Raw genomic sequence first — 14,260 nt, forward strand, 5'->3', positions numbered from 1 at the left:
TTGTCTGTATAGCAGACAACAAAGTAATGATTCACAGAGCTTCCTGGAAGATACGTAGCAAACTGAGATGAAGAAATAGCTGTCTCTGAGCAGCCAACCTCTTTTCTCTGAACTTTTATTCTGCATTTGACATTTAATTTAAAATCTGGTCTGATTTAGGCTGAAAATATAGTAATAAAACCATGAAGTGCTCCATCTGATAGAGGGTGAAATCAAGACATTATTTTCAGTTAAGCTCCCTCTTAAGCCTATGACGGAATCATCAGCAGTTCCTGAATTCCTGCTGAGAAAGCAATAAGGGCAAAGCCAGGAGCATCTTGACTTCAAAAACAGACTATTATTCAGAAACACCATTTATCTCCCAAATTCAGTATGATGCAGCAGGTAGGATTCAGAATTACTTTTAGAAATGCATTAACATTTTACAAAGCTGTTAATACACACGTAGCCCCATAAACTCAGTCACTGCAGAAATCTATGTCAGACCATGGAGATCAGCACTATAGGCTGCATGAGGCCATCTGAGCCAGCATTTAATAAGGAAACTTGATTCTCCTACTCATAATAAAAAATTGTTTGATACTGGTAATTTTATTCAAGGTGCTCATGTGTCTTTATTTCATTCCAGATCCCTTCAGGCCTTTTCATTCCTAGCATGGCTGTTGGAGCCATAGCTGGAAGGATGGTTGGGATCGGAGTAGAGCAGCTGGCATATCACCATCATGACTGGATCATCTTCAGGAACTGGTGCAGACCTGGGGCAGACTGTGTCACACCAGGACTTTATGCAATGGTTGGAGCTGCAGCTTGCTTGGGTATGAAAAAACATACATGCATGAAAAAAAAATGATGTTTGGTGACATACAAATTGTATTTATGTTAAGTGCTATGCTAACATTTCTGGATGTAACAGGCTGAAATCAAGATGTGATGGGCTAAAGAATGGGCAGCTGCCTCTAATGATCTCCAGCGATCTACCAGGTAGTCAGCAAGAGAGACTTGCAACCACCAATGGCTACTCCTTCTAATCTGTCAAAAAGCACAGAAAAGAAAAATAAAAACCCTAAAGTTAGGCTGCAAGTTTCCACGTAGCAGTGTTTTGCTTGGGTTTTTTCCTTTTGACGTAATGAAATTTACTGTAACTGGACTAAAACTTCTTACTTGTTTAGATTGAACTCTCTCTCAGTGCAGGGAAAAAATTTCCTGGTTCTGATCAAATTTTAAGCTTACAGATGTAAAAATTCTGGGTCTTATTTTGGCTGTGTGTCATGCTATGGTCAACTGAGCTGTATTTTGGTTTTTGTTTTGACCATAAGCCAATATCAGATTACACTCAATTAATAGGATTTATTGGATATAACAGCAATGATCTGTTAACTATTAAAGCAAGATCATTGAATAATACCTCACATATCAAATTTCTAGCTGTAGATGCAAAAGGAATGTTACAAGCATACCATCTGAACATTTTTTTGCCTGATCGTATCTTTCCCTTCTGTTCTTGTATGGTCTGTCTCCTGTAATTGTTGTTATTGATATCATCATTAGCTGATGAAAAAATAGTGGGGTGCATAACACATGATTAATGTGATTGGGTCGATTTGAAATGAAAGATGTACTCAAGGAAGAGCTGGAAAATTTTCAGATTTGGATGCTCATATTGGAAAAGCAGGATCATTTGTGTGATCAGTTATAGAGGAAGGAAGGGTGGGATTTGCTTGAAAATTTAATGTCTGTAATGTAGACATCAATATCTGAGCTAGCTGTCTTGATACCCCTCACAGTTAAACCAGAAAAATGAGATACTGGAAAGATCAGTCTTATCTGGCAATACACATCAAAAACCAGGCAAATGAACAGAAGAATTTGGCCTTAAAAGGGCCTATTTTTCTCCAGAAATTATATAGGCAATCTTTATCTTCCCTTTGGATGAGAACATCTCAGCAGTGTAGACACATTAAAATAGCTAGGATTAATCTTACTGTCAATACAAGTAAAGTGCTTCCCCTTCTTGATAAATGATCTTAATGTTCATAATAGAAATAATACACAAAACCTTTGCTCTGATATTCCAGCTGATCAGTTAGTCTGCCCAGAACGATAAAATCGTAGAATATGCTGACTTGGAAGGGACCAAGGAGTCCAATTCCTGGCCCTGTACAGAACACTCCAAGAGTCACACCACGTGCCTGAGAGTGTTGTCGAAACCCTTCTTGAGCTCTGTCAGACTTGGTACTGTGACCACTTCCCTGGGGAGCCTGTTTCAGCGCCCAACCACCCTCTGGGTGAAAAACCTTTTCCTGATATCCAACCTAAACCTCCCCTGATGCAGCTTCATGCCATTTCCTCAAGTCCTGTCACTGGTCACGAGAATGAAGAAATTGGTACCTGCCCCTCTGCTTTCCCACATGAGGATGTTGAAGACCACAATGAGGTGTTCCCTCAGTCTCCTACAGGTTGAACAGACCAAGTGACTCAGCCACTCCCCTCCAGACCCTTCACCATCTTCATTGCCCTCCTTTGGATGCTCTCTGATTGCTTCATGTCTTTTTTATATTGTAGTGCCCAAAACTTCACACAGTACTCAAGGTGAGGCTGCAATAGTCTCCTCTTTCAAAAGGTCCAAATTAAGGTGCAGTGATTTTAATCGTATGGTGAGACATAGAGCAGAATGGCCACAGCTTGTACTTAAGCCCAAGACCTGTCTTGTCTGGAGTAAGAGATATGTAGTAAGTATTAAATGATCCTTACTCTGGTATCTGCTCTCAGCTTTTCAGAGCCAGAAGTTTAAGGCATTCCTCAGATGAAAGTCATATCTGGATCATCGTGTTAAGTAATAATCTAATTTTCCTATATGCTGCTAGTGAAAAGCATCTTTTAATGACTTGTTTCTGATTTCTCTCATCTAAAATGGTACTTTATTTTGAGGCCTAAAAATAACAATTTATTATATTTACCTTTTGAACAGAGGCCAAGAAATGTTACCTAATAATTCAGTGATACATACACACTTGTCTGCAGTTATGCAAGCATTTTAATACTTTAATGTAAACTGAAGGAGCAAGGAGGTTGCTTATAAAGTGAATACAGAAAGACTAGACTGAGAAACACAGCTACAACCCTGTCTATAGCTGCATGCCTAGATGGCTTCAAACCAGGTTGTACGCAGTTCAAACTGTATTACTATAGTGATATCAAATGCTAGGGTTTAGCTGTAACATAACTCTTGCAGTAGCCCAAAGCTATTCTAACGTAGGATTTTGTAACCATGTTGTGCCCAAAGATAATGCTTAGCTTCCTCTTCAGTAGGAATCCTATAGATAGGCCAGTGTGAAGGCCACCTCTCCATGCTCCTACCTGCCTCAGCCATGGTACTTGCCTGATTCTTGGAGTCATTTTAGAGAGGTAATGGCAGGATTCAATTTTAGTTTCTCAAGTTTGAGATGATTTTTTTGGGCATCCTTTCTGTTTTTAAAGCTCTGTCTTTTGGAATTCATTGTTTGCTTTTCAGTGTTAGCATCTTTGGCACCAGCAAGTTCACTCAACCTTCTTGATGAAAATTACAGTAGTTGAAAAGTATGTTTCTTCAGTGAAATAAGCCCAAAAATACTTCACAAAGTATAAGAGCAAAGTATTCAGTAAGAAAAATTACATGCCTTTTCAAGTGTAAGACTGAAAAATATAAATGAGTTGCTTAGTATGTATAGCAGCACGGAGAGAAACTTGACTCTTTTCCTTGTTGGCAGGTGGTGTTACTCGAATGACGGTCTCTCTGGTGGTGATTATGTTTGAGCTAACAGGAGGCCTGGAGTACATTGTGCCTCTTATGGCTGCAGCTGTCACAAGCAAGTGGGTGGCAGATGCCTTTGGAAAAGAAGGGATCTATGAAGCTCACATTCATCTGAATGGCTACCCATTCCTGGATGTGAAGGATGAGTTCACCCACCGAACCCTGGCAACCGATGTGATGAGACCAAGACGTGGGGAAGCTCCTCTCTCTGTTCTGACGCAGGACAGCATGACGGTGGAGGATGTTGAGACACTTATCAAAGAAACTGACTACAACGGCTTTCCGGTGGTGGTTTCAAAAGACTCAGAGAGACTTATTGGATTTGCACAGAGACGAGAGCTGATTCTTGCAATAAGTGAGTAGAGTATCAATGTGTGGAAGTTTGATTTTGAATGGAGTTTTGATAGGTTAGGATGTTAGCAGTGTTATTCATCTTAAAGAATACATAAATAAGAACTAAATCAAACCTTTTCTCCAAATCTGGCTTTTACTAGTTGCTAGGACCTGGAAGCTGAAAGCTTTTCTATTGCTTCATACCACCTGGTAGAATTCTGTGGTCTTCAGCTTTGTAGGTCTAATTTTGCCATCACTCAAAACAGTACAATACAATTCTGCTAGAGAGAACAGAGGGAAACTCAACTCATATGGCCAGAATTTTTGTCAAAACCAGATCAAAAGCCAGTGCAATGCTGAACTTCCTGCAGTCCCCAGAAGAAGCTGGAGCAGTCATGAACTTTTGTCACTCTGTGATGAAATACGAATCCCTGTGTTTCTTTTTGTTATACTGTCTCAGTTTTTCTGACACACAGGCATTTATCTCTATAGGGGGAAAGCTTTTCAGTGGAGGATGTTGTTTGGTAAAAATTTCTGAATAGCTGGCTGGTTACCTGAGTGCCCACATCCAGGCCATCAAAGGTTTTGATCCAGCATGTCTTTTCCTGTTTGGCCTGATGGTTAAGTAGGAATGACTGAAAAATAGGCATATTGGATGAAAGCAAGTTTTCCCAGCCTTCCTGTACCCAGGGCATCCAGCACTGCAGAGGTCTGCAAGGCTGGCAAATCAACCCATCTGCTCCTAATTCTGGCAGTCCTGTTGAGGCCCAGCTGGGCAGGCAGGCAAGCTGCTGAGTGGGCATGGTTGCCTTGTACTTTGCAGGGCAGTGGAAGATCTGGCATAGCGAAATCTCCTTGACTTGGAATTACTCTGCTCTGCATGGACTTGTTTCAACCCTCTGCTTCAGGCACCTTTAAAAAACTGTTGTCTCAGGATGAAAATTCCCATATTTTTCAGATGAGAAAATTCATAAATGGAAAAGTGGCATTATTTTTGAAGGTCACTTTCCATCTCACTTCTCACAAAGATAAAATTTGAAATAACAGTGTTCTTTAAGGACATGTTTTTTAAATGCCTATTTATTTTTATGTCCTATATGAAAAAAAGACTCAGTCTAAGTCATTAGACCTAAAATTTATATTAATTTATTTAAGGACACTCAACTGTTACTTGATTCCCTTCTTCTCATCTCACAGAATAAAGTCATCAATACTAAATGCAGAAGAAGAAAGATGACAGAGATTTCATAGGAACAGTGTTTAAACCAAGAATTCTCAGCTTCTTTCTCAGGCCCAATTAGTTATGCATCAGCAGTATGCTGATTCCCTGGTGGACCAGGGAATACTCTGGGGAAGTACTCCAATTCCCTCACACATCTGAATTCTTGGATGATGGCAATAGCTACCGAGTCCTGTGTCAAATGCCCATTCACACATAGCCTCATGATTTGCCCCTACATAATTTCTTTCTTACTGAGCAGAGCACTGAGCATGCTCTAGAAATCCATCCAGTACCTGTAAAGTTAATGGCAATGCCATTTCCAGTTGCTCAGAAGCATGCTCAGGAGGATTGCATCCTTGCACTGATCCTTGTTGAGTAGGGGGGCAGAGTCACCCTCTGGGAAGAGGTGTCTACATTTTAGATGGCACCTACTTTACAGTCTTACAGAGGGGAGTATTTGACCCTGTAAAGCTTTTTTTAAATTTGGCCAGCTCCAGAGGCACTGTACAGAAGGCAGAGCCTTGGACAATAGCCAGGTGGCCTGTATAACATGCTTTTCCCAGCGTGGAGTTGAGAGAGCAACATAGTTGATATAGGCTGTGAAATGTGAACTCCTGAATATGAGAGGCTGTTTCACATTTGGGAGAACTAATTCACTCTCTAGCTGTGACAAGAACCTTCTTCATTGATAACTCTTTAAAGCGAGACATTGTCATCCATTTTCTTTGTTTTTTCTGTTAATCTATATCTGCTTTTCTTACCCACTGACTGCAAAAATGAGCCATTCTGTTTTGCTTTACTCCTACTCCCCCATCAAGTGAGGCTGTGTACAAAATCCAGCATTTTTCTGATGCCGCTGAATTTACTCTGTAGTACTACATAGTTCAAATTTCTCCAGAGAGATGTTTGACATAGAAGAGTGAAATCATGGCTTTGGCTAATCACTGTTGTTCAGGGTCATTGCTGTCTTGGGAACGGCAATGTGGTAACTGAAGTGCTTGGCCCTATTTCTTTGGGTGCAGCTCTGGGAAGGAAATACCTTGCTGTCAAAGGTTTTTATCAAAGGGTGGGAGTTACCTTCAGTTTGATTAATGTTACCTCTTGGCACAGATCACATATCAAAGAACTATGCAGGCATATTCACACTTGAAATTAGATGTATGAAACAAAGCAAGCTGAGACAAAGCTAGCATCATTTCTATAAATCGCAATAGGGCTTGTAATATGTAGGGCGAGAAGGTTGAAAATCATATACTGTGCTGATATTAGGTTTGAGCCAGCACTGCTCCAGTTTCAGAAATATTACAAGATCGTTAAGTGTAAAAAAAAATTGCAGCTGGAATATGTTGCAGACAATTACTGTCTACACATTACAAGTCACAGGAGCAGGTTTCTGCACTTTGATTGATGGCAATGAGCTCCAAGAATATATACATATGCTTTGGGTATGTCTAGTTTGCTGTATCTCTTAAGAACAGAAGTAACCTGTGTTAATCAAAGGTAATAATTCTGAATATTTACAAGAATTTATCCAAAAAAAAGAAAAAAAGGAGACAGAGTTAAACCCTCACAGCCAAACACACCATATGCTTATTCTGGGGAAAGAGAAGTTGTCTGTTGTTTGGGTATCTGTCCCATATATTGTTTACACCCTGTAGTGTTGAATAGAAATGAGGTAAACACTACAAACAAAATAAACTACTTCAATGCTAAGAATTCTTCTTAGAGCATACTTTAAAGTAAAAGGCTTATACTGATGATGTAAACTCCAGATGCAGGGTGATGTTCACTTTGCAGTTTGATCAAAGTATTAATGGTAGCTTTTGAACTTTTAAAAGTGGTCAAATACGTGCTATTGAGAAAAATGTTTCAAACTCATTTATCCCTATATTTTGTTCCTCCCTTTACTATTTTCCTTTCAGTAGGATGCTAATTTTTTTTGCTTTTAAAAATCTAGATATGCAAACTCTATTTCAGGAACTGAGAGTAAGCCTACAAAATTTACTCTGCATGCCAGAGAGCTGTGCTGGTCTAGAACAATAACCACACAGCCCTTGAATCCCTGGGATGTGAGTTTGTTGTTCCCTAGCTTTGCATTCATAAATCCATTCACCATGTCTACATTTTCCCAACTCCACTGAGAAGTTTTGCTCTAAGCCAGCTGGGACCATACACAACAGCTGCTGACTCCACTCATTCAGGCATATAATAAAATTTCTTTTGCGATTCTCACAGTGGTGGAAATTGCATATAGTCATTTGAATTTGACAGAAATTGGATTAGGGATGTTTGTGAAGGCAGTGAACTGCATACTTATTCAGAAAAAGCATTATGCCAACCAAGGAATAATAAGTGCCTGTAAATATATCACTTATATTTGCTTCGAGAGAGCAATGTCTTAAGAAAATTTAAGTTTGCTCAGTAACCTAAACTTCTGGGAATTCGGTAACATTAAAGACAAAATCAAACAACTAACTTTGCTTTCCAAAGGAGGACTTTGTTATCAAGCCTAATTCACTCTCTACATTGATCTTTCTGTTGCACAGAGAATGCAAGACAGCGTCAGGATGGGGTGGTGAGCAACTCCATCGTGTACTTCACTGAGGACCCCCCAGAACTGCCACCCAACAGTCCCCATCCACTGAAACTGCGTCGTATTCTCAACCTGAGCCCTTTCACTGTCACTGACCACACACCAATGGAGACTGTGGTAGATATTTTCCGAAAACTTGGACTCCGGCAGTGTCTTGTCACTCGCAGTGGGTGAGTAGTTGCTGAGTCAAGCACGCTTAAAGAATCTTAGAGATTTTCTTCAGCATTAACAAAATCACCATTGTTGTTATTTAAAGGCAAGTATAGATGGCAGCTAATTGATCACCACCTCTGAGACCATCAAGTGAATATTTTTATTTTGCCTTATTTTATGAATGGAAGAAAAAGGGAACATCACCCAGAGTCTCTCCAAGCCAACAAAAGAAGTCAGACTCAGAACCAAAATGGTGCTTGCTGAGTTTTATGTTTCATTCTGTTCTCCCAAATCCTTAGTTTATTTATATAAAGTAAATATAAGTACAAAATAAACTGCTCTGACTCCCACTACAATTCAGTTTTCAACAGAGGTAGATCTGGCAAGTAGTATTGTTTTCAAACAATGTGTCTCTTTCTAGACATCCAGCTAGATTAGGTGATTGTGAAGAATGTGATTAAGGTGTTCCTAGAGGAAAATTAAACTGTTCAACTTTGTTCATGGGATAATGGAAAGGCATATTAACCAAAGGTCCTCAAAAAAACAGCTGAAGGAGATGGGCAAACACGAAATTAGGAGAGTAAAAAGCTGCATCATGTGGACTAGAAAAAACATCCCATAGTTCCAATGGGATTTGAGGTATTTGGGCATTGTGGCTCATCCCAGGATCCAGTAGTAAGAAGAAACTTTAGAACAGGATAACAAAGCCAGAACCATCACTTTCAAATATGGAAGACTAAAATTTTTTCTTCTGTTAAAATAACTTTTGCAAAAATATCACGTATCCATTGTTATTATCAAGGCAGTGTCCTTAGCATTAAGAAAAAAAGAATCATTATTGGGATGCAGATTTAGGTCCTGATTTTAGGTGCTTGGATTTGTAAATTTTGACCTTGAGTTTTAGTACTTACATGAAATGAAAAGTGGAAAAGCTATAACAATGGCATTGTTTCAAAGTTCAGTGCCTAATGGTTTTCAAGTACTGGAAGTAAAAGCCCTTGAATACTGAGGGTTATGAAATTTTGGACTGTTGGCCAGACATCCCATAGACCTTGTCTTTCTTGACAGGTATAGTTCATTTAGATTCACATAAATGAGAAATTACCCTTTAAATTTGAAGGAATTATGCTGTCAGACAGCAAGAGCTTCAGAAATTCTGTGCTTTGGCTTACTTTGTGTATTACCAAGCACTGATGCCTTTGTTTTGTGCTGTTGGTCCTCTGCAGCCTGAACCTAAGGAAACTCCTTATTTTGTTGTACAAAGTGTTAGTTTTTGTAGCTCCTCACTCAGTTATGTTCCCAACAAAAAGAGGTAACAAGCCAAAGTATTTCACTTTATTATCATGGCCAGAGTAGTAGAAATACATGAGGTGAAAATACTTTAATAAAAAGATAATCATTTGGGAATAGATGAGATGGACAGTGCTATATGGAAGCACTCACAAAATGTCCCTGCAGCTGAATGGGAAAAAACCCCTGGATGATATATGAGATGATTGCTGACCTTTCCTTTCCTTTTCTCCTCTAGGAGGCTGCTGGGTATCATAACTAAAAAGGATGTATTAAGACATATGGCTCAAATGGCAAACCAGGACCCTGAATCTATCATGTTTAACTAGACTGGTAAAGGAAGAAGAAAGTAACCCCAAAGGAATCCCTTCTAGATTAACACAAAGGCTATGTTTGGTGTTTCATCTTGTTTAAAGAGAAAAAGGTAATGTGTATGAGGAATGGCCTGATATGCCTCTGACAGAGGGAGTGGATGCAGGACAGCACTTATTTAATGAGGAAGGCAGTTTAGAAGCTCTGAGCAGCTGCAGAGATTAAGCTGTCTTTACTTAATGAGATTCCCAACAGCTCAGTTGGAGTGTTGGTGGGTATAAGTGATGCAGTGCTTAGAGACAGAGAGCCAGGAGCACCAGTGGGATGCATCAAGTTCACAGTAACTCATGAGGCAGGTGTGAAGGGCAGCAGACACTGTTTATGTACCAGCTGCCAGATGTAAAGGTCTGTGTTCCAAGCTAGAGAGTGTATATTGAGTAATGTCAGTTGCTTTTGTTACTGAAATCATGGCTATTTATCTGCTACTGAATTATACCATTTTCATAAGGGAAAAAATTGTGATATTTTTAAAGGAAAGATTTTGTCATCTTCATTTATTTTGTAGATGTTAAGTGAATCAAGACTGGAGTTAAGTCTTCAGAAAGGAGTAAGAGTACACTTCAATTCACTTTAAAATGTAGTGTCTCTTGCTCCCTGCTTTAGTCCTTTGAATTTTATACCATTTAGCATTTCTCTCAATCAACTTCTCCTTATCAATATTAAAATGTGACTTATTTGTAAGGATTTATTTTTTCTCTATGCAATTTTGCATACAGGTACTATAAAAATTAGTATAAAACATAGAAACCCATGAACGAATTTTCAAAAGCACTAAAAGGACACTGATATCCATCTCTCATCAGTGTTAGTGACAAGAGATTGAATACCTCAACTGTTTCCTTATGTACATCATCATTTTTCACAAACTGATGAAGTTCTGCGTTGATTCTTGGTTCTCCGTTTAGGTCCTTTTTGTCATTGCTCTTTCTTGGCAATTATTCTGTAACAGATATACTCTTTATCCATCTGTCAGTCATGGGATTGTGGAATCCCTCTCCACAACACTATGGCTGGATTAAATCAGAGGAACTGAGAATGCAAATGACAATAGCAAAGCTTTAAATATTTATCTGTTTGCACCAAAAGCAAAATATTTAACAGACCCTGGTAGGGAACTCCAAGTCACTCAGGTAAAAATGCTAAATTTTCCTGAACATTTGTTCTGGTCCTATGAGAGATACAGAGAGTCAACCCTTTAGTCAATACTGCTATCAGTAACAGAATACCAAATTGTACTCTCAGTTCACTGCCCAATGTTTGCTTTATAGCTATGAGCCTAAAGATTGGAGAGAGATTGCATCCTAACTTGGATGCCCTGAGTCCCCTTCAGATCTCCCAAAAGTCTTGTCCCTTCATTTAGGCATCTAAATCTCTGGTATTTCTGTTCAAATTCATATAGATAACTGGTTGTGTCCAGATGGTCTTCATGGACAGAGATGAGCCATGTACTTTCATGCTTACTCCAGACCCAACCCAGACTGCTGGTCTAAAATGTAGGCAATGTACACGATTATTGTGTCCCTGAACTGAGACAACTAGGCAGGTGCACTCTGAGTTAGATGGCTGAAGTTACATGTCACAAATTCCTCCTCTTATCTCCAGTGACCCTGCTTCCTTCTGGCATGTGTCACACTGCATTCTCACAGTTTGGCCCAAATTGTTGAAGTAAAAGAAACGGAAGTAAAGGGATAATTTTAATCTGCTAAGTACTCCATTTAACAATAGTGTTTGCAACAGACTGACATAAATTTATGTAGCTCTTGCCAAAGCCCATAAATATTTCAGTGTATACTTTTTGTTAACTGAACATCTGCAGTACAATGTATTATTAAAGGGATATTGTTAAAACTATATAAACTATAGAACTGAGCAAATCCTTTCTTCTGAAAATAGGAAATACAGCATAATATGGTTATTTCTTATGTTTTTCTGTGAAGCTGTCAGCAGCCAAACTCATAAAAAAACAACCAAGTCAACAACAAAGCTCATAAACACTGGATTCCCTCATTTGAACAGAGGTGCCATCATAAAATTCCACAACTTAACCCAAGTAAGGCTTTGTACAAATGTCAGTTTCTACCCAAAACTTCTATAATCTAAGGGATTTGGACTAAGCTAAATAGGCTGACTTTTGAGAGCAAACTTGCTCTTAGATTAAAACTGTAGAATTGTGTTCTACTTGTCACATTTGTAGCTGTTGGTGTTAATGCACATGTTTGATGAACACTTTCTCCATCTTCCTTTATGTTTATGTAGTGTATTCTCCCCACCTGAGCAATCCAAAATACTTTTGTTCATAAGTCAAGGGAAGTAAGTTGGTAAGTGAATTCAGTTATTATTTGAAATCAAATTCAAGGCTTCAGATAAAAGTGGAGGTCTAAAGTCTTCTCTGTTAGTGAAGGAAACTTCAGTCCATGTGGCATTATAATGCAGTTTATGGAAGAGCTAATTCCGAAGAATATCCATAGTACTGAAGGCCATGTTTGCTGACAAGAACCAGGATGATGTATCACCACTGAAAACCATTATAATTTTCTGAGAAAAAGACATGGAGTTGTCTAACTGAGGTTAGTCTAGTTATGAATACGAATTCACATGGGTATTGACTTAATTTATGAGCTTAAACTCAGTGGCTATGTGTAGGCATAAACTTGTGTGGTTAATTCCCATTAATACTCAGAGGCCTGATTTACTAAAACCAAGAGTCAACCCTGTGATAGCTTGTCACCTTGTCTTATTAGGCTACTTAGGAGGAGCCCTGAGGGCTTACAAACAGGATCCAAAAAAATGGCATGGTGGTTTGTAAGAATCAACAACAGAAGGAATTGAGATTTATGCAGTTATTGTGGGTGCAGTTTGAGTCTGGGACTATCACTCAAGTAAAAGGCAGGTAAATGAGTGTACAGCTCTCTGCTATCAAATGTTCATTTTTAGATGGAATGCTTTAAATTATCTAAGGGGTCAAGGGAAAAATCTTTGGATATGTAACTGTGTACTACTTCTGCTCCTTGTTTCCAGTGTCTTTTCAAAATATGTTAAACCCCCTTAGAGCAGGGGCTGATATCTAGCTGTCCAGAAATGGCACAGTCATGGCTAACTTAATCTGCTTGGCATTATCATCAAGGCCGAGGCTGATGCTAGAATGACACTGAGGGCTTTGAAGCTGGACAGACTTTTCTAATAAGAAAACTTCCTCTGTGCTTCAGTCTTCATTGCTCTTCACATGAGTGTCTGAAAGGAAAACACTCTTAATATAAATGAATAACATGCTTTTCTCAAAAAATGCAGTTATAATATAATGGTTTAATTTATTTCCCCATAACAAGCCCATTATCAGTCTCTGTTTTCCATCTGTATTCCTAAATATGTCTCAGAAGTTACTGAATAGACTCCGAGAGGCATAGATCTCAGCCTTAACTACGTATTTGAATTTGTAGAGCTCAAGATAGTCACAAAGTGTGATCAATCTGAGTTACATAAGTACTTTAGTATATATTGCTCACTTTATGCTTAATCCTCGTGTTTAAACAGTTGGCCTTCAAAGATGTTGAACTAAACAAGAGAATAAAAACCTTTAAATGATGCAAGTTCAGTATTGTACTTTTGTTTTGCATGAACTGTGTTCAGTTACATTCAGCTTCTGATGTGTACTTGAAGCAATCTGTACCAGAAAGTTTAATAATAAAGTACAGAACATGAAAAACATTAGACAGGCACTTTGGCTGTTACGGTGATACTAATTATTAATTCTTATGCTTTGATGGAGCAGAAAAAGAATATTTAAGAAGTACTGGAAATTCATGGGTTCTGTGTTGGAATGACACTAATTATGGCTAAAGTTTTGCTTTGGTTTTATTTGTTGGGTTTTTTGTTTGTTTGGGTTTTGTTGGAGTTTTTTTTTTTTTAATTGTAGAAAATAGTGTACAGGTTGCACCTTATAAAAATGATGTTTGGACTCTATTTTTTAAATAAAACTGACTTACAGTACTGGAGACATTTCTTGGTCATCTTATTAATTAGAGAAGTATTTCACTTAATGTTTCTGTATGATTTTGATGTTTTCTTTTCCCACCTATAGGGATAATTCAAGCCTGATGAATGATTTAGGATATCCAATTCAATTACAGGTTAGGTAATATTAGGTAAGTAGTTAGTAAAGTTCATGCAGTAGATCTCAAAGAATCAGCCTTGACAGCTGGCTTTTTTATTTTCAGAAAAAAATGCTTTTTACTTCAACTTCATAAATCCCTTAGAAATCTAAAAAGAGAAGAAAAAAGAGTTATCTTACTAGGTTGTTCTGTTTATAGTAATCATGAAACTTCTTTAAAACTAGATGTTGCAAAGCCCCTATAGTTTTGCTTTTGGATGTATTTTTCAGTTGCACTTTAATTCAGAGCTAAGATCAAAGACTTAAAGTGACAGGCTCAATCATGCCCATTTAATTGGATGAAACATCCCCTAAATCTCTGTCAGAGGCTAAATTCTAGGTAGTAGTGAGCTCCAGAAA

General features: G+C 38.3%; 1 protein-coding gene across 2 annotated transcripts in view; it reads left to right on the top strand.

Annotated features, from left to right (window-relative positions):
* CLCN4 (chloride voltage-gated channel 4) overlaps nt 1-13,745 on the top strand; it is a 39,015-nt gene extending 25,270 nt beyond the window's left edge. For both annotated transcript variants that reach the window (XM_027890261.1, XM_027890260.1), the window contains exons 9-12: nt 629-815; nt 3,747-4,145; nt 7,892-8,108; nt 9,620-13,745. In XM_027890261.1, the coding sequence (XP_027746062.1) occupies nt 629-815; nt 3,747-4,145; nt 7,892-8,108; nt 9,620-9,710 (894 nt within the window). In that variant the 3' untranslated portion in view covers nt 9,711-13,745. The remainder of the gene's footprint in view (nt 1-628; nt 816-3,746; nt 4,146-7,891; nt 8,109-9,619) is intronic.
* Nucleotides 13,746-14,260: the final 515 nt, after the last annotated feature.

Source organism: Empidonax traillii, unplaced genomic scaffold (assembly GCF_003031625.1).
Source record: "Empidonax traillii isolate 1590-97213 ecotype Southwest subspecies unplaced genomic scaffold, ASM303162v1 scaffold282:size975252, whole genome shotgun sequence".
Classification (NCBI taxonomy): domain Eukaryota; kingdom Metazoa; phylum Chordata; class Aves; order Passeriformes; family Tyrannidae; genus Empidonax; species Empidonax traillii.